The sequence below is a fragment of the Phyllostomus discolor genome, chromosome 15 (genome assembly GCF_004126475.2).
Source record: "Phyllostomus discolor isolate MPI-MPIP mPhyDis1 chromosome 15, mPhyDis1.pri.v3, whole genome shotgun sequence".
NCBI classification, from domain to species: Eukaryota; Metazoa; Chordata; class Mammalia; order Chiroptera; family Phyllostomidae; genus Phyllostomus; species Phyllostomus discolor.
In genome coordinates, this window is record NC_040917.2 from 26407108 (window position 1) to 26432368 (window position 25261).

At 70.2% G+C, this 25261-nt stretch overlaps 2 protein-coding genes across 4 annotated transcripts; both read right to left on the minus strand.

The window, feature by feature from the left end:
* Positions 1–1376: 1376 nt before the first annotated feature.
* Positions 1377–9794, minus strand: ARL8A (ADP ribosylation factor like GTPase 8A). Its single transcript, XM_028531121.2, has 7 exons — positions 9452–9794; positions 4483–4563; positions 4201–4274; positions 3278–3371; positions 3104–3171; positions 2851–2921; positions 1377–2412 (listed from the first exon to the last, which is right to left on the minus strand). Exons 1-7 carry the CDS (start codon positions 9572–9574, stop codon positions 2363–2365), a joined length of 561 nt encoding a protein of 186 aa, XP_028386922.1. The 5' UTR covers positions 9575–9794; the 3' UTR covers positions 1377–2362.
* A 974-nt stretch (positions 9795–10768) lies between these two features.
* Positions 10769–19772, minus strand: PTPN7 (protein tyrosine phosphatase non-receptor type 7). Of its 3 annotated transcripts, none has more exons than XM_028531118.2 (10): positions 19247–19346; positions 18415–18585; positions 17748–17931; positions 17417–17498; positions 16115–16191; positions 14872–15009; positions 14477–14587; positions 13760–13917; positions 12756–12869; positions 10769–11958 (listed from the first exon to the last, which is right to left on the minus strand). In XM_028531118.2, the coding sequence occupies exons 1-10, from the start codon at positions 19300–19302 to the stop codon at positions 11865–11867; spliced, it is 1185 nt and encodes a 394-aa protein (XP_028386919.2). In that variant the 5' UTR covers positions 19303–19346; the 3' UTR covers positions 10769–11864. The 3 variants fall into 3 exon arrangements, with proteins under 3 accessions (XP_028386919.2, XP_028386920.1, XP_035871908.1); XM_028531119.2 differs by lacking the exon at positions 19247–19346 and adding an exon at positions 19690–19772 and having other exon boundaries at positions 10770–11958; positions 17417–17501; XM_036016015.1 differs by having other exon boundaries at positions 10770–11958; positions 17417–17501; positions 19247–19341.
* Positions 19773–25261: the final 5489 nt, after the last annotated feature.

Sequence of the window (25261 nt, forward strand, 5' to 3'; positions counted from 1 at the left end):
GTCGCCACGGGGTCGGGGGGGTGGGGGCGAGAGCAGCTGCCTTCCCTTGGAGAGCCCCGCTCTGCAGGGCTGGGCTGGCCAGGCCCCCGCAGCCCTCCTCCTCGGGTGTGGGCGGGGACCCCGGGACCCCCCAAGGGCGGCGGCTCACAGGGCGCTCCTCTCCTCCCCGTCCAGCGTCGAGTACCCTGCGTGGCCAGGTCAGGCCCCCACCGCCACGTGTCCTGCCTGTGGCTCCTCCCACACCACCCCCTCCCCGGGGTGGGGGGGACGCAGGACCCACCCAAGACAGGCAGTTCCCTGTCCTGCTCCCCCGGCTCCAGGCCAGGGGGCAGGGCCTGTTGCCAGAGAGGGCAGGGGGCAGCCTGACCCCCCCCCCCGCCGCTCCAACCTCCTCATGGGGGTGCAGGGGGCACTGGGAAATCACTGAGTCCTGTGGACCAAGTCCCACCCAGACCCTCCCTGAATGCCTCTGGTGGCGGCGGTGAGCGTCCTCCGTCTGCATCCGCCCCCACCCCCCGCTCCCCCATCCCCCCAACCCCCGGGGAAGGAGGAAGCCCTGGATGCCGGGGAGATGGAGCGCTGGGGAGGCTGGTGGAGCTGCTGGAGCTGGGAGCCGCCAGGGCCGCCCAGGCCCAGGGCCCGCTGGCCTGGAGAGCAGCGTGGCTCCACCTCCCTGCGGGGGGAGGTGAGGGGGTCTCCCTGGAGGGGCAGGTGAGGGGTCCCTGCGTGCTGCGTGCGGATGCGCCGGCTCCACTTCCAGGGTGAAGAGGGGGCTGGGGGAGGTGGAGCAGTGGGGGCGGAGCTTTGCTGTGAAACTGGGTCAAGATGGCCTCGGGTTTGGGGGAGCAGGGCCGGCGGCTGTGAGGGGGGAGGAGGGCACACAGGGGCCGGTGGGCAGGAAGACGCTGGAAGTGGGCAGGGGGTGAGTGCACAGCCCCTCCCTGCAAACCAGCAGCCGGGAAGGGAGGCCAGCAGGCTCCGCCCTGAGGACCGTGGGCTGGCTCCAGGTGGGCCGTGGGGACGGAGAGCTGGCTGCGGCCCAACTCAGGCTGCAGGTGAGGTCCTGGCTGTAAGGAAACGGGGCCCACCCCCAGCCACGACTTCCCAGGCCCTGGGCGGTCCCTTCCACAGCCCAAGTGGCACTGACAGCTGTAAGCTCCCACCCAGGACCACAAGGTCCGACCAGAGACGGAGGCGGCTGGCCAGGGCCCGGCACGCACGGAGGGGTGCCCTGTGAAGCCCGCGCCCTGTGAGGTGCCACTGGGCCCCGTGACTGTGTGGCCCCCTCTCTGCGGCTGCTGGTGCCGCCTGCGGAGGCGCCGCGGCCCCGGCCGGCCCCTCACGTGCTCTGAGGAGGAAGGGCGGGCACCACACACTCCCGGCACAAAATTGCTAATTTATTCGTGTTGTTAGGAGGCAAAAAAATGTACAGTTACAAGAATCGTTCTCCAAACAGAGGTTAAGAATGAGCTGAAAAGTATAAAAAAAAGGAGGAGGACCGTCACTTTACAAATCATTAAATTAAATAAACGAGCAAACACGAAACCCGGAGAGCCGCCGCCCCCGCGGAGCCCTGTCCTCGCGAGACTCCGCGAGGCGAGGGCAGAGAAGCAGGGCACCGGAGCGGGGTGGGGGCCCCTGCACGGGCGCGGGGCTCCTGCCCCTGGGGCCTGCCCGGTCCCGGGCAGCCGGCTGCGCTGGGGCCCTACCAGGCCGGGGTGGGAGGGGCACGTCCAGGACTCTGCCAGCCTGTGACATGCGAGGAGGGACAGCCCGAGCGGGAGGTGGGGCCGCCCAGGACACGGGGCGGCCGCCGGTGCCCAGGCTGGCCCCTGCCCCGAGCCCCGGCCCCCACCCCCCCTGCCCTGGCCCTGCCCCGTGCCAGCTCGCACCCTACCTCCCCGCCAGGCCGCCCCTCCCAGACCCCGACTGGCCCCTGCAGCATCGAATGGTCGATTTTAGTCTTTGCTTAAATTAAAAAATTAAAATATATATACATATATATACTGTACACACAGGACAATAACAGAAGAGTGTGGGACAGGGCAGGGCGGGAGGGGGACCGGGCAGGGGCAGGAGACAGGGGCCCGGGGCCAGGGCTGGGGGGAGGGGAGGAAGCAGGGCAGGTGCGGGGACCACGGGACAGGGGCGGGCGGGTGCGGTTAGGGGACCAGAAGGGCGTGGTTTATTTTACAGTAAAAACAGGGTTCAAACCTCAGCAGAACAGGGCTCTCGGGTGCCCGGAGGGCCCCTCCCCACACCAGTGACGAGGGGGGACTTGGGGGGAAGGGGAGCAGGTAGGCGGGGAGCCCGGCTTCAGGTCCGGAGGGGGGTCGCTGGTCCGAGGGGCGGGGCCGCGTTCTCAGCTCCTCCGAGACTTCGAGTGTTGGATAAGCCACTGTAGGGTGATGTCTGGGCGGGGACAGGGGAAGGGTGACAGAGCGTGCAGGGCTGGGCCTGGGGGGTGGGCCCCCCCCCACCCCAGCAACACCTCGGGGAGCGACTCGGGAGCCCGGGGCTCCCCATGCTGCGGTGGCCGGGACCCACCCTCAGGCCACTGGAGCCCAGAGCTGGCGGCTGCGAAGGGCCCCAGGCGGGAGGCGGGGCATCGGGGCGCAAGCGGGTCCAGGGGAGTGCTCTGTCAGACCCTGGGGTGATCCAGTGGGCGGCCAGGCCCAGGGCGGGGCCCTCTGCCTGAGACCACACGGGAGTGGCCGGCAGAGCTGGGAAGGTGCTCAGGATGGGGGCCTCCCCCAGGAGAACCTCTGCCGGGGGGGCTTTGGGAGCCACAGGCTGAACTGCCCCCCACCCCCTACTGCCCAGGACACCCGCAACCCCAAACCCACGCACCGATGTTGTCTTTTTCTTTGCAGGAGATGGAGTAGCAGCAGATCTCACGGTCCTGGATGGCAGATAGATTCCTGGGGAGGGGGGAACCGGAGAGGAGTCTGCCCAGGGCCTGGGGTGGGGCCGGAGCGCGAGGCTCCCGGGCAGGTGGGCTCTGCTGCCCTCGTGTGGCCGGCGCCGAGAGCAGACCCGTGCTGGGGAGCAGCCCAGGGGTTTGGAGAGCGAGCGGGGAGGCAGAGAAAAGTCCCAGACTCACATTTTCTCAATCAGCTCCTTCTCATCCAGCGCTCCGGGGAGGTCTCGCTTGTTTCCCAGGACTAAGACCTGCAGAGGAGGGAGGGTCCAGGTTTAGGGCGGGGGACCCGCGTCTGCCCACCCCTCTGCGCGTCCTCACCGCGCGCATGTGCACCAGGGGGTCCCCGCGGCTGACCGGGATCCCCTGCAGCTGGGGCTTGTCCAGCAGGTTGTGCAGCTCGTTCTTGGAGGCCTCGATCTTCTCCTGGTCAGCGGCGTCCACCATGTACCTGCGGGAGGCAGCGGGACAGCGCATGAAGGCGGGACGGGAGCTGCGGCCTGGCGGGGGCGCTGGGCGAGTTTCCTGGGTGGACGGAGGTGAAACCTGCAGGCACTCCCGGGCCTCGGTGTCCCGTCCCCTGAAGTCCCTGCTCGGGGCTAAGCTCGGGCCTTCAGGGTCAGCGGGGAGACCCCCCCGCCCACAGCGACCTGCTGAGGCCTTCTTGGGAAGACCCATCAGGCTGGGGAACAGAGCCAGGGCAGGCCCCGCTGTCCTGCTCTAAACAGTCAGGTCACAGAGAGCAGGGGCTCAACTTCTGTTTGGGCATCTGCACACAGGGTGACATCACTCTTGAAAAGGCGGGAAAAAAGCCCTGGCTGGCGTAGCTCAGTGGATTGAGTGCGGGCTGCAAACCAAAGTGTTGCAGGTTCAATTCCCAGTCAGGGCACATGCCAGGGTTGCAGGCCATGATCCCGCAACCGCACATGGATGTTTCTCTCTCTCTCTCTTTCTCCCTCCCTTCCCTCTCTAAAAATAAATAAATAAAATCTTAGGAGAAAAAAAGCCAGGGAATGAACCCTTTAAACTACACAAAACTCAGGCCAGTGGGGGGTTGGGGGGGCGCGGGGAGGCCGTGAGGAGGGTCGCACAGGCGCCCCCAGCAGGTGAGTGCTCTGCGGAGCAGCGGCGGCTGGCCCAGCGCGGCAGCTGGTCACGCACCGGATCACCACTAACCAGCTCTGAATCTGGGGCCTCTGGGAGGCGGGGCCTCTGGGAGGCGGGGCCGGCAGGGGGCGGGGCCGGCCGGGGAGGCGGGGCCGCGACCCGCGGGCACTCACACGATGGCGCTCACGCCGCGGCAGTAGCGCTCCCACATGCTGCGGAAACGGGGCTGTCCCCCGATGTCCCAGAGCTGAGCAAGAAGAGGGGGCAGCGGTCTCGGCAGCGGGCAGGCAACCAGAGCCTCTTGCCCCCCGGGCACCGCCTCCCCTCCCCCACCCCGCCAGGGGCTCCCCGCTCCCACCCTCCCGCTCCCTCCCCGCTCCCACCCTCCCGCTCCCTCCCCGCTCCCACCCTCCCGCTCCCTCCCCGCTCCCACCCTCCCGCTCCCTCCCCGCTACCTTGATGGTCACGTTCCCCTTGGTGATCTTGCGCATGTTGAACCCCACCGTGGGGATCATGTCCTCGTTGAACTGTCCCGACTGGAGGGAGAAGCGAGAATCGGAAAGGGGGCAACAGTCGACCAGACCCCGCGAACCTCCCAGGTGGCAGCCTGCGAGCGCGCCACAGAGGCCGGTCCGAGCGCCTCTGGCGCCCCCTGCGGGTCTCGGGGCCAGCTCGGGAGCGTCGCGGGCACCCGCCCCCACCCTGGAGGTCTCCCGTGACCAAGAGGCCTGTGAGCCTCTCTGCACAGACCCACAGCCAGCTCTTCCGGAGCTCCGACCCGGCTCCCCCACGGGGTCAGGCGCCTGCCAGCCAGCCGCAGAGCCCTGGACAGGCCACAGGAAGCGGTCAGGGGTCTCCAGGGAAGCACTCGAGTTTTGGGGGGTAATCCAGCCACCCCCAAATGCAATGCACACCCAGCGCTTTCTGGACTGTCCCTGGTCCTGCGCGTCTGTCCTACCCTGCACTTGTGAGGACGGACCCCGCCCTGGGTGACCCGCGACTGCGCACGCCCCTCCCCAACCACGCCCACCACCTCGGTAAGTGTCGCTGGGCCGTGAGGGCTTGACTGTACGTCTACTCCCCAGAACCCATTTTCAAACCCTAATACTTTCTGTTTCTCCTCCATACATTGTCTCCGAGATTTCTGGGCTGTGTTCCCAAGGAGCCGGAGGCCTCGTCCAAGGGCAGACCGAGCTCAGGGGCGCGTCCCAGTCTCACAGAGGGACGCAGGCTGCCCACGCTTAACCTGGTCCCTGACGGCGACAGACCCTGCTCTCCTCCACCAGGGGGCAGGAGTGAGCCATCTCAGGCCCCAGGTAGAGGCCGGGGCTCTGACCGCTATTAGCAAGGTGCCCAGGGGCGGCGCCCCGGGGCCCAGGGTGGCTGTGAGTGCGGCCCGGCACAGAATCGCACATTTACTAAACACATTATGAGATATTTTTGTGATTACGTGTCACAGTGTGTGGCCCAAGACAACCCTTCCTCTTCCAGCGTGGCCCAGAGACACCCAAAGCCTGGACACCCCTGGTAGGAGACGGGGTGTCCTCCTCAGAGCCATGCGACTGCCCCCCGAGGCCCCTCTGACCGAGAGCACCCGGATCCCCGGTGACCTGCAGGAACCCCCACCCCATCCAGGCCCTCAGATGGGAGGCCCGGGAGCCCAGGACTCCCGTTTCAGATGGGACAGAGGCCCGGGGCCCCCCACACCCCACCCCGGCACTGGGTGAGCTGCGAGCTCATGCTTCTGCCCGTGTGTGTGGTCCCGGGGGAAAGGGCCTCCAAGCTCTGTCTGTTGTCGAAGGGTCAAGAGCCTCCCCAGGTCAGAAGTCCCCGGGGAAGGGCAGGTGCCCTGAGGGGCTGCTCCTTTTCTGGTGGGGTGGAGACAGCCACTCATCCCGTGCCCCTCAAGTCCCAGTGGGGCACCTGCTAGGGTGGGGGCAGGCGTCTGCAGGGCCAGCGTCCACTCCACCCCCATCCTGGCCGGTGGGGACCTCAAGCCCAAGCACTGGTGACCTCCCATCCTGCAGGAGCTGGGGCAGGACGCCCGAGCCTCCGGGCCTCAGGGCCTCCTGCTGTGACAGGGGCGTCCAAGTCATTCTCACTGGGGGCCACATCAGCCCGGCGGCTGCCTTCCAAGGGCCGAATGCGATTTCAGGACTGCGTAGGTGTAACTGCTCCTCAACCAGGGGCAAGGAGCCGGGCGCTGTGCCGGGCCGGGTAAAACCAGGTGGAGGGCATGGTCCTTGTGTTTGCCACCTGTGCTCTAGGACGTGGGGACAGGGCTTCTGTGTCCAGGCTGGCGGACGAGGGTCACACAAGCTTGGATGTGGTGGGTATGGCACGAGGACCCGTCACAGCTCCTCAGGAACCAGAAGACCCTCAGGGCCCTGTGCAATGGAAAGCCCAGCCTGGGCGCTGTGACCTTGGGCCATCGGGGTGCCCAGGGCACCCTCCGGCTGCCAGAGCAGCTGTGAACTGCGCTGACCGGGACCCCGTGAGGACTTCCTGTCCGTGCTCACGCCTCCCGATCTCACAAGTTCCTTTCTGAAGGTCAGGAGCCCCGGCTGGTGTGGCCCAGTGGGCTGAGCGCCGGCCTGCGAACCAAAAGGTTACCCGGTGGGTTCCCGGTTGGGGCACATGCCTGGGCTGTGGCCCCCAGTGGGGGGCCTACAAGAGACAGCCAACCAATGTTTCTCCCCCTCTCTTTCTCCTTCCCTTCCCCTGTCTCTAAAAATAAATAACTATAATCTTAAAAAAAAAAAAAAAAAAAAAAGAAGTTACCTGCGGTTGGTCAACCACAGTCCAAAAATATTAAGTGGAAAATTCCAGGAACACACAGTTCATAAGTTTAAAGTGCGCACCATTCTGAGCAGCGTGATGGAATCTCGCACCACCCCACTTGTCCCGCTGGCCGAGCTGTGAATCACCGCTTTGTCCGGTCCCCACGCCGCCGCACGCGCAGGACAATGAGGCAGTTTGTGAGCGGGAGACTCCCGCAACTCTGACTTAGGTACGTTGTTACAACGGTTCTGTTTTGTTACCAGTCATTGTTGTTCATCTCTCGCTGTGTCCAGTTTACGAAGTAAACTTTGCCGCAGGTGTGCGTGCAGGGTTCCACGCTATCCACTCACGGGGGCCTGGGCTTGTTCCCCCCCCAGAGAAGGGGCGACCACTGTGGGCGGAGGCCGGCCAGGCCGCCCCCTTGTCTCTGGCCCGAAGCCCCTCCAGCCCTTCCACGGTGGGTCCGCTCCAGCTCTCCCCCAGGGCCCCCTTCCCGTGACTCCCACCCCAAGGCACACCCTTAACCATCTGAGAGCCGCCCTCTCCCCTCCCTTGGGCAAAACACCGCCTCCGTTCTAGCAGCACGTCGAAGGTGAGCGTCAGGTTCCTGGAAACATTGTCTCTGATTCTTTCCCAGCTGGTGCAACCAGCTGGGCCCCTCACCTCGTCTGCGATTTGCCTTTGCAGACCTCCCGGGGCGAGAAAAGCCACGTGGACAAGAAGCGGAGACAAGCGCTTGGGAGGAGAGACTGAGGACATCGCTGGTGGGCTGGGTCCCACTCTCCGCGACCCACTCCGGAGGGAGTGCACGGGGTGGGGGGCGTGCGTGTGGGATGTGGGGGGCCCTGGAGGGCCTAGGCCCCGAGCGATCCTGACCCACAGCCCCTCGAAGCCCAGGGGGTGGCCCCCCAAAGGGACACTCGCTTGCACTCTGGGACGTGTGCACTGAAGGACACATTTCACATCAGAAGGGGGGAGCCTGTGCTGGGGGTGGGGGGCTGCCCCTGCACCCCCCGGCACCCCGACCCTGACAGAGGAATCGGCTGCAGTGGGGATCTGCCCCCGCCCGCCCCGGCACCCCAGGCTCTGGGCGACGCTGGCCCTTCAGACGCCCTTCGGGCCAGGAGACAGACCGCCGGGGTGCCCTCGGAGGCCGGTCCAGGGCCCGGGAGCACGGCTTCCGTGATGCTGCCCGCAAAGGTCCCTGGGGACACCCAGGCTCAGCCTCCGGGGCGGCAGCCACTCACTTCCCCTCTCGGCCATACCCTGGAGACGTCTCCTGGAGACGAGCCCTGGCTACGAACGCCGGGAAGCCGTGCCACCCGGGCCTGGGGGATCCAGGTCAGGCCCCGCACTCCCACTCACAGAGCCCGGGGCCCAGGTTCGAGCCAAGTGTAACCAGCGGTGTCCGGCCCCAGGGCCCGAGGCTGGGTGGACAGGAGCTCAGGAACCACGGTGCCCAGACACCCAGCTCGGGCCTGACGGTCCTGCCCAGACACGGCTCTGCTGCCTGGCAGAGTCTGAGGAAGGCAGCTGGCTCCAGGACGTGGGGCCCCAGGGTGCCCGCTCCTCCAGCCTCTGGTCTCGGGGAACGCTTCTTCCAGGGACCTGTCAAGCAGGCTGGCTGGCTGGCCGGCCACACTTCTGTGCTGACCTACCTCATCAGCATTCCTGGCCAGTCTCCGGCCAGCCCACGATTCTGAGAGTCCCCAGCATGAGGACATGGGGCCCGGCACCCGGTCCCAACCTTCCCACGCCCCCCAGCCGGATCCAGTGGGGCTGGGCCACGCAGGCCGCAGCCATGCCTGCAGCCTGGGCCCCCACACCGCAGGGCTCATCTTCCCCTTTTTTCCGGAGACAGAGACTTTAACCCCTGCCGCACCGCTGCCCGGGCACCGAGCCTCCCAATCACGCCCCCCCCCGCCCCCCCCCGTCCCGACTGCGGGGAGCCCGGGGGCCACGGCCTCCCAGGTCCAGAGTGGGCAGCGCCCCTCCGGCTCGTCTCTGGCCCCAACCACCTCCTCCTGCAACTTCTGAGCCAGGCGAGGCCTCCAAACTCCCTTCACGACGCCCTCCTCCCGGACACCCCCGGGCGCGCCCCCCGAGGAGGGCGTCCTGGGACCCGGCTCTGGGCTCCAGCCCAGGGCCTCAGCTGCTGATTCCACTAACCCCGGGGACACCTCCCCTCCCCCTCGGCAGCCGGGGCTTCCTCTTCCCGCAAGAAGGGGTTAAAGCATCAGGGTGCGGCTGGCCTGGCCCAGGCCCCCTCCCAAGGCCCTCCGGCCACCGGGTCGGCGCGCTGGGTGGGCCGGCCCAGCGCTTTCGCCCCGTCATGCCCCCTTGCGCGGGGGTGGAAAGGCCGTCGCGCTGGGCGGGGGATCCCTCCGGTCTCGTGACCCCTCGGGGCCGCGGGTCCCGGGCACCAGCCTTGTCCCTGGTCCCCCGCCCCTGCCGTGCCATCCGGGCCGGGCGGGAGCGCGGGTGGCGCGCCCCCGGGTCCCCGCGGGCCGTGCTAGGCCCCAGGCGCCGGGCCGCTCCTCCCCGCGGCACCTGGCTGGGCCGGGCGGCGACCGGCCACCCCCTCAACCGGCGCGGCAGGCGGGGACAGGCCGACCTCCGCGCCCCGCACCCCGCGCCCCGTACCGCGATCACGTTGACGAAGGTGGTCTTGCCCGAATACTGCAGCCCGACCAGCGTGAGCTCCATCTCCTCCTTCCAGAACAGGGCCTTGAACCAGTCCAGCAGCTTGTTGAACAAAGCGATCATGGTCGCTGCGCTCGCGCTCGGCCAGAGCGGCCTCGGTGCGCCGGGTCCGCGGGGGTGCGCGGGGCTCGGGCGCGGGGCGACTCGCGGCCGGATCCGCTCGCTGCTGGGTGTGGCCTCGGCGCCTCCTCCGCCGCCGCCCCCCGCGCTCCCGGAGCCGAGCCGGGGCCGCGTCCTGCTCGCGCCCGAGCGCGCGCGCCTGCTGCCGGAGCGGGGCCGGGGCGGGGTGCGCAGGGTGCGCGGGGCCCTCGGGCTGCGGCGTCCGGGCCGCTCCGGGACGGAGGGCTCGGTTTACTCGTCCCCTTCTCGCGCGGCCGCGCCCGACTGGCACCTCCCTCCCTCCTGAGGGGTGGCGGGCCGGCGCGGGCGGGGTCCCCAGAAAGCAGGAGCACGTGACGGGGCGGAGAGGGTGCTTCCCCCACTTCCCGGGACACGGAGACCGGGCCTCTGTGGCAGGGGCCATGGGGGCTTTGTTCCCGCATCCCCGCCTGCGGGCATCCCCGGGCCGACCCCTCCCCCGGTGCGGGCCCAGCAGGGGCCACACGGGGTTGGGTGTTTCCGACTCATCCTGTTTTGTTCACGGTTCACCCAGAACCGCTTGTTCAGGGCCTCTGGCCCGAGGTGTGGATGTTTGAGGTCGGTGTTGATTTTTTTTCTGACATCACCATGATATTTAGAAAAAAGTCATGGGGGGGGGGGGTATGGTGAGAAAGGTTGGCAGCAAGTGAAAGGTGGCCTGTTGGGGTAAAAGCCCAAGTTTCTTCCCAGAGGCCTGCTGGGACGCCCCTGGGCCTCTGAGGGCCCAGCCCGACCCCAGGGCTGCCCGCACCCAGCAGTCCCAGGCTCCCGGCGCCCCCCCCCCCCCCCGCCCCTGCCAGGTGCTCCCTGGTCCTTGGTAGCCATGTGCAGGCCGCTCCAGTCATGGGTGCATAAGCCGCCGTGGGCCATCTGTCACTCCCGCTGCAGAGGGCCCCAGAGGAGCAGGCATCGGCCCGCGGGAGCCCGGGCCTCGGTCCAACACGGCATTCTGGGGGCATAAGCATCACCTCCCTGGACTCCGCCCTGCATGGGCCCCTCTCTAGCTCGCCGGGGGCACGCCGCCCGTTTCCTAGACTGACGCGGTTTCGCTCCGTGTGCATGTCCCCGGAGGGCCAGGAAAGTCCCTGGACAGCCTCGGCCTGCCCCGGTCTGCGGCCTGCCCCGGTCTGCGGCTTCCCTTTCTCTGTGCTGCTATAAAGAGACCCCAGGGGCCCGAGGAGTCGGTGGAGGGATGGAGAGAATCGGCCACTCGAGGCTTTTATTTTCTCACTTGGTTCCTTCTCCAGAGTGGCGCCCCCTGTGTGTGCCGACCGTGGTGGGGCCGCGTGCCCGGGGTGGGAGGAGCCCGCGGGCCAGCGTGTGGGAGCCAGCCTCCACACTGGGGCCGGCTGCGTTCGGGCAGGGCCCCTGGGAGCACAGGGCCCAGCTGCCCGGGCACACAGGGGCGCCGAGCCCCTGCAGGGCTGTGGGGGGAAGGCGGGCTTCCCCAGCAAGGCTGGGTGGAAGCGTGAAGAAAACAACCCCGTCTCTGCCCCGCCGGGGGTGCGGGCCTCTCTCGGGAGGCGCCAGGGTGAGTGGCCAGCGGGCAGCTCCGGAGGCAGGGCCGTGCCTCTGGGCCTGGAGGGGGGTCCCCCACGTTCCCTCTTCCGGAGACGTCAGCGGCCCGGCCTGTCCCTCCGCACACCCGTCACTCCCGGGACACCTGTGGGCTCAGAGGGCGTCCGAGAGGCTGACGCCCTCACAGGTGTGGGGTGAGGAAGTGCGTCCCGGCAGGGGAATCCGGCCAAGGTCCGGACAGGCCTCTGGCCCCAGCATCCGGTCTGTCCTGGGCAGGGCGCAGGGCCAGGCGGCCCTGACGGCCCGGGAAGGCGGGGCCGCGAGCCGTTTCCCACCGTTTTTCCCGAGCGGCAGCGAAGCTCAGATGTCCCCGCCGGACGCCTGGAGGCCGCCGCTCGCAGGGCGCCTGGGCGGCTCTCGCAGGTGTGCTGAGAGCCCCCTCCCCCGATCCTACGGTCAGAGGCACAGGCAGGTTCCCCTGGGGTCGTCCACTTGGGGCCACCAGGGCGAGCAGAGGGGGGCCAGTGGGGAGGACCTGGTGTCTGGCTGTGGCCGTGGCCGATCGGTGTCCTGTGGCCCCACGCTCGCCGGGGGGGGGCACGCCTTCCCCGTGGTCATCCAGGAGGTCCGCAGGTCGGAAGGCCCGCCTTCCCAGGCCCAGGGCAGAGGCGCCCGGGCCGGTAGAGGGCACCAGGGCTCAGGGGCCGGGCTCCCCCGGCAGCTGTGCGGCGTACAGGGCCAGGGTGTGGTGCAGAAACTGGTACTGTTCCGCCGTCTGGATCATGCCCCCCCTGTGGGCACGGCACGCAGCGTGAGCCCCCCACTCCGCCGGGAGCCCCCCCCACCTCTGCTTCCTACTCCTTCCTGCTGCCCTCAGGCCTGCCCCCCTCCCCCGGGAAGCCCCTGCCCCTTCCCTACTCAGGACTGAGCCTGGGGGCTGTGCAGACAGGGCGCCCCCTGCTGGCCATGGTCATGTCCGACCCATCGGCTGCTGGGGCAGAGCAGGCCCAGACTCCCCGGGCCGGGAACATTCCCGGGCACCAGCCGAGGCCTCCTCGGCCCAGCCGTCTGAGACGGGAGAGCAGTGGCCCCGAGCAGGTGTGCGGCAGGCTCTCACGCCCCCAGCCCGCTCCGGCACAGGTTAACTGGGGCCCGCGGCCCCTCTCCGAGGAAGGGGCCAGGAGGGCGGGGTAAGAGCTCGGGGAGGCGCACGTCCGATCAGTCGGGTCCCGGTCCTCGGTCTGCCGGTCCCGGGGCCTTCTCCACACCCCTGCCACTGCCTGGCGTCTAGGACACGCCCACCCCACCCCTCCACCTTTCCCCTGAGCGGGGGTTTGGGAAGAGCAGAGTCAAAAACCAACAAAACATTGCTGAAGGCCGGGGCGGACCCCAGGGCGACACAGCTCATCCCAGGTCCCCGAGCGGAAGTTCTGCATAGAGACTGTCTCTCGGGGGCCAGAGGGACGGCTCCGTGAGCAGAGGGCGCCTGCTCCCCCCCCCCCCGCCCCCGGGCAGCGCTCGCTGGCCGCGCGCCTGTGGGAGGCTCCGACCCTCCCAGCATCCTCGCCCCCTCATGGCCGGGGCCCACCTGTCCAGACGCAGTTGGCACACGATGCCCAGGATGTCCACTTCCCCTCGGGCCCTCAGCTGCTGGCAGCCTATCCGGGTGGCGATGAAGCAGCCGGTCCGGCCAATGCCTGCACTGGATGTGGCCGGGGAGGGGGTGGGAGATCATCAGTGACCGGAACGGGGGGGTGGGCCCCGAACCACAGAGAAAGGGCCAGGAACTAACGCGATTGGTTCGGCCCCCGGGGACGTGGGGGCAGGGGGGCGGCAAGGCCTTGGCAGGTCACGGCCGGCCCAGGACGAGTGGCGTTTCTCACTGACCCCGCTCTGAGCCTGGGCCGGGTCGCCCGCAGGTCCCTGCGGGCGTGTGATAAGCTGGGGACAGCGGTTTCCAACGGCCCGCGCCCACGCCGGCCTGCTGACCGGGGCCTCCTTATCTGACCGTGACTTCCTCCCAGCGGCGGACACCGCCCGTCCCCACCTCGGGCCTCCCACGACTCTCTCTCTCTCGCCCTTGATTTTGAAATCATCCTGGGGCTCCTTCTCGGAACCCCTGATAGAAGCCACTCGCCACCTTCCCTCCCGGCCGGGACCACTGGGTTGGGGGTGGGGCTGCATTCTGCTGCATCAAGAAAGCCCACTCCCGCGGGTGTCCTTGTTGGACGTGCGCCCCCTGCACGGCCCCCGCTCCACCCCAGCCCGCCTCGGACGCTGTCGCCAGGGTGCTCCCTCTGGACGTCCCAGCCGGTGCCCTGAGGGCCCCTCCCCCCTCCTGGGGCCCTCCATCATCCCCCCTCCCCCTCCCCCTCTGGGCCACTGGCCTCTGACGCTGCCGGCAACGTGTCCGTTTGGACACCTCGTCTCCGGGCCTCTGCACACGCCGCTGCACCTGCCTGGGAGGCGCCCCCCTCCCCTGGTCGTCTTCCAGGTCTTAGTTCAGCCCGGGCTTCGCTCGGACGCCCCGTGTCCTGGGGAACCCCCTCTGGCCGCGGTCTGGGCTGGGCCGCGCGAGGGCGGGCCGCGTACCTGCAGTGGACCACGACGGGCCCCGCGCCGGCTGCTGTCTCCAGGCTATCCTCCACCTCGGCCACCAGGCGCAGCAGCGGCCCCGCGGACTCCGGGGTCTGGTGGTCAGGCCAGGCTGAGAAGAGGATGTGCCTCACCGACCGGCACTGCTCCTGGTGCTGGCGGGGACACACGGCAGCCTGAGGCCCAGGGGCGGGGGGGGGGGGGGGGCGCCCCAGCCAGGGCGCGGGGTCGGGGGGGGGGGGGGACCCCGAGCCGGGAAGGGCAGCTCCTCTCCCGCCTGCCACGCTCCGCCCCGCCCCCCGCCCCAACGTGCCAGGAAGGAGCTCGGGCTGGGAGAGGGGACAGTCCCCTTGTGCCTCCAGCCAGCATGTGACTCCGGGAAGTCCCTTCAGCCCACTTTCTTCATCGAGAAAACGGGGACAGCGGCATCTTGCCGGGCCCCGCCCCGGGTGGGAGGCGGAGGGCAGCTGGCTGAGCGGGAAGAGCCATGAGGAGCACATGGCGCTGCCCAGTGCCAGGGGGCACTTCGAAGCACGTCCCTGTGCCCCTCCCTCCCTCGCCGGGCAGCCCGGCCACCCCAGGCTTTGCCCCGGGAGCAGCCCCCCGCATTCCTCTGTCTTCTGTGCCCCGGACGCTTCTTGCGGACCCGGGTTCGAGGATGGTGAGAGGAGAAGACCTGGGCCCCAGAGGAGCTGGGGGGCCCTGGGCGCGCACCTGGATGCTGAGCCGCCGCACAGAGTATTCCGGGAGCTCTCTCTCCTCCTGGACGCGGATCCGGAAGGGCCCGTACGTGTCCTCCTCCGTGGGCCAGTAGTGGACGCATTTCTAGGAGGGAGGGAGCTGGGAGTCAGGGAGGCGTGGATGAGCGGGGGCCGGCGGGGCAGCAGGAAGTCCCCGCCCCTCCCCAGCCCGCCCCACCCCACCCCACCCCACCTGCAGATGAGGTGCCCCCCGACCGGCCGGAAAGCCCCCACCGGGCGGACGTATCCCCGGAACTTTTCTGGGTGGGTGGGGCGAGCCGGGCCTGCCTGCAGGACCCCTCCGCCTCCAGGGGGGCTCTGCCCCGCCCCGGGGAGGGGGTGTGTGTGTGGGGTGGCCCCGCCTCCTACCTCCTTGCTCTCCCGGAGCTGAGTGAGCATGACGATGAGCGAGGCGCCTTCCTGCCACACCATCTCCCAGAAGTCCGACACCGTGTTGGGCATAGGGCCCTGCGTGGCGATGTAGACCTTCTCCTGCCCGTCGTAGCCCTGGGGGGGGGCGGGGGGAAGGGGGCCGCCGTGAGGGGAGGGCGCTGGGGAGACCGGGCTGAAGCCATGAGTGTGGACAGGCGTGTGCACATGCAGACACACGTGTAGACACACACACACATACATGCCAGAAGCGCACGGTGGGAGGGACAGGGGTTGTGGAGTGAGGCCCGCTGGGCCTGGACCCTGTCCTGCTGCTGACTGGCCGGTGGGGCCCCGAAGGCGGCTGCCCTGCCCCCCGGGGGCCCCGGCGGTCTGGTCTGTGAAGGGGGCACGATCCCTGCCCGGCAGGAACACAGTGCGGCTTGGATTCACAGTGTCCCCGGAGCCCTGCTTCCCTCTCCCCTGCGCTCCGCTGGCACCAGGTGCGGAGCTGCGCCCCCCCCCCCACATCTGCCGAAGGTCGGGACCCCTGTTTCCCTGTCCCACGCTCCTCTCACGCACGGAGCAGCAGGAGGGAGCCCCACCCCGCCGGCCCTCCTGTCTTCCCTTCGGAGTCCTCCGCCACCGGCTGCCCAGGGCGGCGGCGAGACCCGGGCCTCTGCTCCCTGCTTTCTGCCCGCGGGTGGGGATCCTCTTCCCCGGGTCCCAGCCTCACCAACCGCCTCGATCGCGGCTCTCGGCGCCCGACGCCGTGCCACCGCTGCAGGGCCCTAGGTGGCGCTATTTCCCCGCCGCTCCGGGGCCGGGGCGGTGGGAGGCTGGAGACCCCCAGGCCTGGCCCCCCCCCCCCCCCGGTTGCTACGGGTCCCTGGGTGGCTTGATGGGAACCACGTCCACAGCGGAGGGGCTGCGTGGGGACAGGTGAAGGTGGAAGGGGGAGAGAGAGAGAGGCAGAGGCAGCGAGACGGCCATGTGGGCAGACCTCGAGCGCCCCCCGCCCAGCCACCAGAGGCCCGGCTCCACCTTCCGCCTCCCGCCCCCGCCACGGTTGGCACGCGTGCGCCGAGGGGTGGGTTCGGGGCCCTTCCTTCGGCTCGTTTCACATACGCTCTGTGTTCTCGGGGTGTCATGGGGACTCAGTGGCTGGCGGGCCAGCCGTGCGTCGGGGCGCGAGATGGCCCTGGGGACACCGGCCAGCGCCCCGGCCGCGCGCGGCACTCACGCGGATGTAGTTGGCGTTGATGTAGTCCCCGTCCTCCCGGCTCTGGGCGCGGCCAAGACGCACGCGGCTCTGCGGATCTAGGCAGTCCAGTCAGCGGGGGTCAGAGGTCGAAAGGTGACCCGCAAGGGCAGGGTGCACGGGGCGGAGGGAGGCGAGCCCGGCGGCGCCCACAGCGCCTCCGTGTGGCTGGGACCCGCGCTCCGCGTGGGCAGGAGGGGCCAGGCCGCGTGTTGAGTGGTACAGTGACACGGTCCAGGCCGGGGTTCGGGGCTGGGGGTGCTGTGCGGGGGGGGGGGCGGGGGGGGCAGCGGGGAGGGGCGGAGAGCAGAGCACCGACGGGTTGTGTCCTGGTGGGGAACGCGGTTGGGTCGGAGGGCGGAGGGGAGGCTGCTGAGGGGCAGGGTTCAGAGGGCAAAGGCCAGCCTCTCCTCCAAGTGGGGAGGCGCAGCCATCCCAGCACACCGCCCCCCCCCCCCCCCCCGGCCCCGCGGGGCGCCGAGGCCGCTCCAGAGGGATGCGGGCGCGCTCTCAATGCCGCGGGCTCTGGGCACAGGGTGCCGGGAACCTCAGGCGGAGGGGGCTCCCAGCTCTGGGGGCGGGGCTGGGGGGTCATTCCCAGAGCCCTGGGCCTGGGGAGGAGGACGGGCAGGAACCTGAGCTGGGCCCTCAAGGCTGGCTGCTCCTGCTGCGCGGGAGGAGGCTGCTCAGCGGGGGGAGGGGAGGCGGGCGGACGCAGGGAGGGAGGGAAGGAACTGGGCCCAGGCCTCGGCTCCCTCTGGAGCCCAGCAGGCGCTGGTCCCAGGCCCGGGGAGCTCACGCCCCCTGACCTCCGCCTCCACCCCCGTCACTGACCCCGCCACCACCTCAGGTTCTCCAAGCCCCTCTCTGGGCGCCACCCCTGCAGCCCTCCTCTGCGCGCCCCCCACGGCACCCCCAGGGAAGAGGAAGGGGAAGGTTCGGTGCCACCAGCTGCATCGCCTTGGGCCGGGCGTGCAGCGGCTGTGCGACTCAGTTTCCCCGTTTGTGAAAGGGGGACACCGTGATAACACCGTAGCCCCCACGTCAGGGGTCCTTCCGAGGGGCTCGGAGCGGAGCCCGGCCCCGAGAGCACCCCCACGGGTGGGAGGCTGACCCCCCAGAGGTGGGTGTGGCCGTGGCTCTCGCCATGCGGCGTCGGGGTGTCTGCTGCTGAGATGCACCCGCGTGCGCTCCCTGGCGCGTCCCCGGCTGAGGCCGCGCGTCCTGGGCGGTGCTGACCCCGGGACAGCCCTGCCCCGGCCCCGCTCCCGCCGGAGTCCTTACTGGGCAGGATGGTCTTGTAGCGGTCCTTGGAGGCGTGGCCGGGGATGTCCAGGTCTTCCGGGTTGACAAAGTTTGGGGGGATCTTCTAGTGGGGGGAGGGCACGAGTGAGCAGCCGGCACCCCTGCTCGGCCCCCTGTCCCCTCCACCCTTTTCTGCCGGAGCTGGGCCCTGGCGGTCGGCCTCCTGGCCGAGGCTCGCAGGCCTGGGTGGATGGGGCAGAGGAGGAGCCTGGGGCCGCCCGCTCCCCGCAGCCCGGGGTCCCCTCCCCCCTGGGGCCCCAGACAGGAGACCCCCTCCCAGTGCCCAGGGCCGGGGACCCCAGGCTCTCACCAAGAACTCCTCCTCCAGCTGCTGCGGGCTGGGGGGCTGGTGCTGCAGGGCCCAGCGGGTGAGGGGCCGGCCGGCGGTGCGCAGGAAGTGCAGCGTGACCTCCCGCGGCGTGCTCACCGAGCAGATGGGCTCCACGGCGCCCAGCGAGCGCACGTCCAGCACCAGGGCCACGCTGGAGCCCCGCCTGCGGGCGCGGCGGCCAGGCCCGGTGAGCCGGAGCCCGCCGCCGCCTGGGCCCTGCTTTCCATGGTTGTCCCTGACTCGGGGACCCTCGAAGGCGGCCCCCAGAGTCCAGGGTTCGGGCCCCCCTCTGGCTCTTGTCCCCTCCCCGCCAGAACGGGGCAGCCGAGGGCCCAGCTGCCGGCTCCGGCCGCCCGCCTGCCCCACCCCTGGCCCGGCCCCCAGAGCTGGGACCTGCATTCGGACTCAAGACCGCCCTTCCCCCGGCCCCAAGGAGGACAGAGCTGGGAGCAGGGACAAGGTTGACATGAAACTCTGTGCCCCAAATTGTGAAGGGCATGCAAATGACATGCAAATGAGCATGGGGTTTCCTCTCCAGACTACAGTCAGCAGCTGAGGGCCCCTGGGCTCCCCGGTCCGGGGTGGAGGGGTAGGTGGAGGGGCCGGGGGTCAGCACCGGGCTCGCAGCCCCCGGGAAGGGCCTCACCTCTCCTGCAGCCGCACGTGCTTCTTGGCCGGCGCCTTGGCGGGTGGAGGCTGGGTCATGGCTGCCCCCAAAGACCAGGCTGTCGGCTGTGCTCCGGAGCGCCCCCCACAGGCCTGGACCATGCTGGGGGCTGCTGGGCCCGGGGGAGGCTCACTCAGCCGTGAGGTCTGCCTGGAGGACAGAGCCCCTGGGCTGCTGAGCTCTGGGCTTCCGGGCAGCGGACGGGCCCCAGACCCAGGCCGCCCCTGCCCCCCTCCTCCTCCTCCTGTCGTCGCCGGGGATGGGGGGAGTCCCTGTTCCCCACAAAATGGTGTCGTTCGCCTCAGCAAGGCCAGGCTCTGCACCCGGGCACCCGGGGTGGCTGGCAGTCTGGGGTTAGAGGAAGGGCAAGATGAGGGCGGAGATCGCGGGTGAAGATGGACAAGAATTCAGAAGGTGCAGAGAGGGGCAGAGAGAGAGGCTGCCCCGGACCCAAGTTCACGGGCCCAAGGTCAGGGCCAGGCCCCAGGCGGGGGGCCCAGAGAGAAGGCAGGGGAGGACATTCGGAGTGACTGCCCCGCGGAGAAGGGCGGGGACAGCTCACAGGCAGCACCTGCGAGCCCGGCCCAGGGCCCTCTCCGAGGGAGAACCCTGCGGCCCCGGACCGCCCGTGGGGGCCGGGGCACGCCGCCCGCCGGCGCCCGGTGGGACCCTCTCTGGACAGCTGGCAGGCGCCTCCCACGTTCGCCCGGGCTCCCGGGGTCTCCATCCAGAGAGGTAGACTGGGGTGTTCCTTCCTCCTCTGCCCATCCCCCCTCTCCTGCCTCCCAACCGTCACAGGAAATGGCCTCACCGAGCCCTTGAGCGACAGCGCACGGTGTGGAGACGCTGGGGGCAGGAGAGGGGCATGGAGGTGGGGGGCCATCTCCTCTTGGGGGACAGTCCCCACCGTCCAGAGCCAGGGTCCCACTTCCGCGGTGTGTGTGTGTGTGGGGGGGGTTGTTGGGGTTCCAGGCCGCAGGGGCCGAGGTGGGGAGCAGGGCGGCCCGTGCAGAAGTGGGTCGCACCGGGGGGCTCTCCGCAGCTGGAGGGGCTCCGCCACAGCCCCCTGCTCTGGGCCGCCCCCTGCGGCCCCGGCCCTGCACCCTCGGGACACCAGCCAGGTCGGCACCCACTGCCCAGCCAGACGCTGGCACCCAGTGCACCCTCCTCGGGGGTGCCCACACACCTCCCGTGGCTCCCACCGCCCCAGGGCCACGGAGCGCCTCCCGCCCCCGCCCCCCGTTCTGGACTCACCGGAGCAGCGGCGCCCCCCGGGGCCGCCTCCAGCCAGCTGTCTGTCTGTCTGTTGGTCTGTCTTTGAGACCGAGGAAGCTTCAGGAAGCCAGCTTCCTCCCCCCGCCCCTCCTCGCCGCCACCCACGCACACCCAGCTGCACACTGCCCTCCTTGCCGCCGCCAGGGGTCGGGTGCCTCCTGCCTGCACCCCTCCGGGGCCGGCCTGGCAGTGCCCCCGCACCTCTGCCCCGGGCCCGAGGCCTGGCGCTGGGGCTGGGCAGGCCGGACGTTCCCGACCCCCCCAAGGCCCTCTCCAAACCGGTCCACGGGCCGTCCCCCGACCCGGACGGTCACGTCCAGCGGCTGCCAACTCGCTGGGCAGGGCTCAGCGGACCCCCGGGGAGCTGCTGCTCAGGCTGACCTTGGGCAGAGACTGGCGTTCACGTCTCTGCTCCTGCCTCAGCACCCGGCCCCGGCTCCTCGGGCCTCCCCAGAGTGGGGGGGTCCACGGTCCGAGCCCAGGTTGCTCCCAGGGCAGGGACAGGGGCAGACGGGATGGGCGGGGGGAAGAGGAGGCAACTGCCGGGCCCCAGTGGGGTCGTCCCGGACCTGGGGGCTGAGCCCCATGGCAGCTCCTGGCCGCCTCTGGTCACCGCTGGGCCAGCCACCAGGGAGCAGGCTGCCGGGACAGCTGACGGGAGGGGCTGGGAGTCGTCCCAGGCCCTCAGGCTCCTCCGGGCCCCCCGCCCCCTCCCCCAGCACGCCAACGCCGACTCAGACTCAAGGGGGGGGGACAGTCTGCACCCTCGCTGCAGGGCACACCCGTGTCACCTCTGCTCCTGAGGCACCGAGGGCCTGGGGAGTGGCCCCCCGTCCCGGCCTCCACAGCCCCCCAGTCCCGCCTCGCCCCGGCAGGCCCTGCCGGCTCATGCTCCCGGCACCCTGGTCTCCGTGCACCTGCACACGGCACACACCCTTCCCTTCCTGGCCCCCGGCACGCACGGCTCTGTCCTTTCTCTCCCTCCCACCTCTCTGATTCAGCTGTCAAACGGTGACAGACAGAAAGAAGTGAGGTGCAGTGGGCACAGGGGCGGTGCGCAGGGGGCGGTGGGGGGTGGGTGCTGGCCCGCTGCTGGCCCAGGGGCTGGAGGCGAACCAGCAGCCCCTAGAGCTGGTGGCCTCCCAGCACGGCCCTGGCTGCAGGCGGTGGGGTTAGAGCGGGACGGGCTGCCCCCCAAGGCCAGCTGGCCCTGGCCCCTTCCTGCCTCTCTGGGGGTGAGTTTCCTGAGGGGCTGATCAGAGCCAGGGGGGTGCCCAAGACCCGAGGGAGGGGCAGGAGCCCGGGGTTCCCTGAAACCTGTGGGGACCGACATGAGGCCGCCCCCAAACTGGGCAGCTGACGGGGGGGGGGGGGGCCCTGAGGCCGAAGGGGAGCAGGAGGGGATCGGAAAGAGGGCCGCCCCGAGGGCCGCACTGGCGATGGTTATCGAGAACAGGAAGTTGGGGGGGCGCAGGGGGAGGAGGAAGTGGGCAAAGCCTCCCCCCAGGGCTGCCAGTGCCCCTGGTTTCCATGGCCCGAGCCCCGCTGGCTGTGAGCACCCCCAACCCCACAAGGCTGCTCCCACGGCAGAGGGAGGAGCTGGGGGCCGAGCTTTGGGGCGAAGCACGAGGTGGGGGGCGTGGGTGGTCTCTCAGGTCCCCTCGGGTGTGTCTGGGGGAGACAGTCACTTCTGTGCCCTGCCCACTCCTCCTCCCCATCTGCTGAGACGCCCGGGGTGTCGGGGAGGCGTGGGGTGAGAATGGCACCCACAAACCCCGCCTGGGGGCCTGGGTCACCCCGACTGCTCCCTGGCTGCTGGGGGTGGGGCTGGAGGCCCCTGGGAGAGGCCCTGCCCCGAGACCTTCCCCTCCCCGTGTCCATGGGGCTGCCTGCAAGGTCCGCCAACCCTCCCCCTCCCACTGGCCTGCTCCCCCCCTCCCCGTGTGGGGGTTAGCTTCCAGCCGCCCTAACTCCGGAGCCAGCAGAGCTGCAGCTGAGCCAGAGGCCCCGCGTGTGCCTGGAGGGACCTGAGGGGGGCACAGGGTCCCCCTCAGGCTCCGGCCCCAGCAGGACGGTCCGGCTCAGCCCTGGTGCAGAGCTGAGCCCTTGGGGTGGGGGGGGGCGGCGTGGGGAGGTGGGGGGAAGCCCGCACGGGAGGGCCCGGGGAGGGGCGGGTGCAGCATCTGGGTCAGAGCCAGGCTTCTGGCTCCCGGCTCCCAGCCGGACTCTGGGGGACAGCTGCTCGGGCCACACTGCCACCCCTCCCGCCACCCCCAACTCCAGGGCCGCCGGCCACAGCCCCCGAGGCACAGACCCTCATCCGGAATTCCCAGGAGTTCTGGCTTCCCGGCAGCACCTCTGGAGCGGTGCGGGCGGCTGCCAGCCCCCAGGTCAGAGGTCGCCTCCTTGTCAGAGCCCAGGGCAGGGGTCTCGGGGGCTGGGCCTGCTGCCGGAGCCCCGTCCTGCACGCTCCAAGGGCCCCTCCCGTCCCTGGCCCTCCTCAGCTCCCCTCTGGAGGAGTCCGGAGCCAGCCTCAGGGCCCCAGCCAGCCGGTTCCCGGCCGTGTGGGGAGACGGACGCCCAGGGTTGGGGTCGGGCGGCCTGCAGAGGAGGCAGGGAGACGCGTGGTGGGCAGTGGCGCTGGGGGCTGCTGGCCGGGGCTGCCGGCGTGTGGCCGGGAGCCCCCGGGCCTGTCCTGGGGTCCGGCCCCCCACCCGGCCCAGTCCCCTGACCCTGGGACTTTCCCGTCACCCCTGGCCAGAGGACCGGCGAATCAGGCCATCTGGGCCCGGGCCCCGGGGCCAGCCTGCCTCCCACAGGCCGAATTCAGGACAGAAGAGCCCCACCCTCTCCCCAGAGCCCAGAGCTGGTGGAACGGTCGTCCCTCCGTCGTCCCACAGTGTGGCCCTTTCTTCGCAGGGCCCCGTCCCCCCTCCCCCTGACGTCCCTGGGTGCCCACCGCACACCTGCCCAGCCCCCTGCCAGGCTCTGCCTCAGCCCCGAGCTGCCTGTCCACCCACAGCCTGGTCAGGAGAACCCAGGGGAACCGGTGACCTCCCGGGTGCGGGAGCAGGAGCGGGAGACCTGCCTCTCTCCCCCCTGGTGACTGTGCTCCCCCCCCAGCTCGGGGGGGCGGTGCCTGAGGCCTGGCTTCAGGTGGGAGGGGTGGGCCACAGAGGGCTGCCTGGGAGGGGCCTGGCTGGCTTGCGTGGCTGGCCAAGGGGCCCCCCTGGCTGGCCCTCTCCGGAGGGAGACAGTGAGGTGCTCTGGGCCCCGGGCTGGGCCCCGGGGCTCTCTCAGGAGAGGATGTGGGTTTGTCTGTGGGGCGAGACACAGCTCTTGTGGGACTTTTTTTGCTGAATGGAGAGGCTGGGGCCGGGAGGGTGCTTGCTATCTTTCTGCCGCCTCTCCGGAGCCCCCTGCCCCCCACCCCCTGCAGCGGCCCCAGGCTGGCGGGCGCTGGCAGGTGTGCCTCCTGTGGCCAGGTGGCCAGGTGCCCCGTAGGACTTGCTGAGGGCCTGTGCTGTCACAGCAGGCCCCCCCCTCCCGTGGAGATTCTGGGGAGGGGTCTGAGACACCCCCCCCAACCACGTCTGCACCGTCTTTCCTCCTTGGATTCTGAATCCGGGTGTTTCCACCCACTCCTCCCCATTCCACTGCCGTGGAGATCCTGCCGGCGGTGACACAAGTCAGGGGGCAACCGGGGGCAGGGTTCCTGTCACATCAGCTTCCCTAGTGGCCCTGCCCTGACCTCATTGGGAAGAGCACACGTGTGCACGCACACACACGCATGCACATGCAGCCCTGAAAACCCGATGCGTCTGCAGGACTCTGTTTCCTGGCCCCCGGCCCAGGTCCAGGGTCCGGTGGGTGGCTCTGAGGTTTGGGGCGGGAGGGGCAGGCAGCCAGCTGGGCTCCGTCTCCCCAGCTGCCTCGGCCTGCAGGCCCCCCACGCCCACCTGCTCACCGCACGGTCCCCTCCTCACTTTCCCAGGGGCCGGAGCCATTTCCCTCCTCCTGCCCCGCCCCCGCCCCCGCCCCACACGCCCATGGTCTCCCCACTGTCCCACTGTCCCCGGGTGGGGTGGGGGTGGGGAGCAGCTGGGGGCTCTAGGCTGGACTGAAGTGCGTGCGGCCTCAGACCGGTGCCGGCCGGGCCTCGGGGAGGCTGCCCCTCGCGTGGGCTGGGTAGTGACGGTGGCGTCTCTGAAGCCCCCTCCTGGCTGGAGCGCCTAGGGCACACGTGTGTGCGTGTGTTGGTGCATGCGTGTGCCCTCGCCCTGGCGATCAGACACGGGTGTGGGTGTCTACCGCTGTGTGCTCGCTGGGGCCTGGGGGGCCGAGGTGTCCCCAGGGCACATGACCCTGCCCTCTGCCCCTGAGGGGCAGAACGCACTGTAGGAACCCACTGCCACCCAGAGGCCTCTCCAGAAAACCCTGGAGGACTTCTGGCGGCTGGCCGCGGGCGGGGGAGGGGCCCGCAGGTGCCGTCACCGGCTGGCTGAAACGGTGCGAAGGGAGGGTTGAGCACGGCTGCAGTTTCTCAGTATGGCCACCAGGTGGCACGCGTTCTCCTTGCAGGAATGGCCAGGGATCCGGTCCCGCAGGGATGAGGCCAGTCGGGCCGGGAGCAGGTGGGGATCCTGGGGGCCGCCCAGGCTGAGGAAGCAGGGGCACCAGGTCCTCAGGCCCCCAGCTGGGCTCTGTTGTTTCTCGTTATGTCCACTCCGTCTCGCTGTAGGCCAAGAAGGGGTTAGGAGTCAGGTAGGACTTTGGGGGCTTGGAGCGCAAAAGATGGGGGGCTCTGCATCAGAACTGCCCTTCCACAAGACTGGGGGGCAGGGCCCCGGACAGGGACACCAGGCCCTCTGCTCAGCCCCCGCAGGTGCCCTGCAGGAGGCTCGGGTGGGGGAGGAGGGGACGGACCCTGGACTCCCCAGTGACTCTGTGGGGGGCCCCACACCTCAGGACTCCTGCGTGGGTCGCAGGCCCAAAGGACACAGCCCCCCTGCTCCCCTCACCGCGCCCTGACATCTCCCAGGGATGTCTCGGGGACGGTTCCCTCCCTGGCCGGGTGCAGGCTGGCTGGCTCACCACTGCCCAGCATCCCTTCCCTGCCCCGCCGCGGCCCAGGTGCATTTCCCCACCCGCCTGGGGAGCCTGGGCCCCCTCCCCTGTCCCGGAGACCCCGTCCGACCTTAGGTCCTTAGCCGCCAGGGCGTGGCCCGGCTGCGGGGAGGGACGGGGACTCCGGGAAGGTTCTGCGGGCTGCAGGCGGCCTCTGTGCAGCGCCCGGGCCAGCCGCCAGGTGGCGCTGCGGACCACGGTGCGCTCTGAGCGGCCCGGGCTTGGGACCCACAGGGAGCCTTTCTCCTGGACACCTACGTCTGCCCCCGGGAGCGGCCGGTCAGCCCCGCACGGTCACCGCGCCGGGCAGGAGCAGAAGAGGTCTGTGCCGGCCGGGCAGGGCAGCCGGGCCCCTGGGCCGCAGCCTGCGCTTGGGGCAGAGTCAGGAGTCGGGAAGACGGGAGCCCGAGGCTGCGCGCGTCCT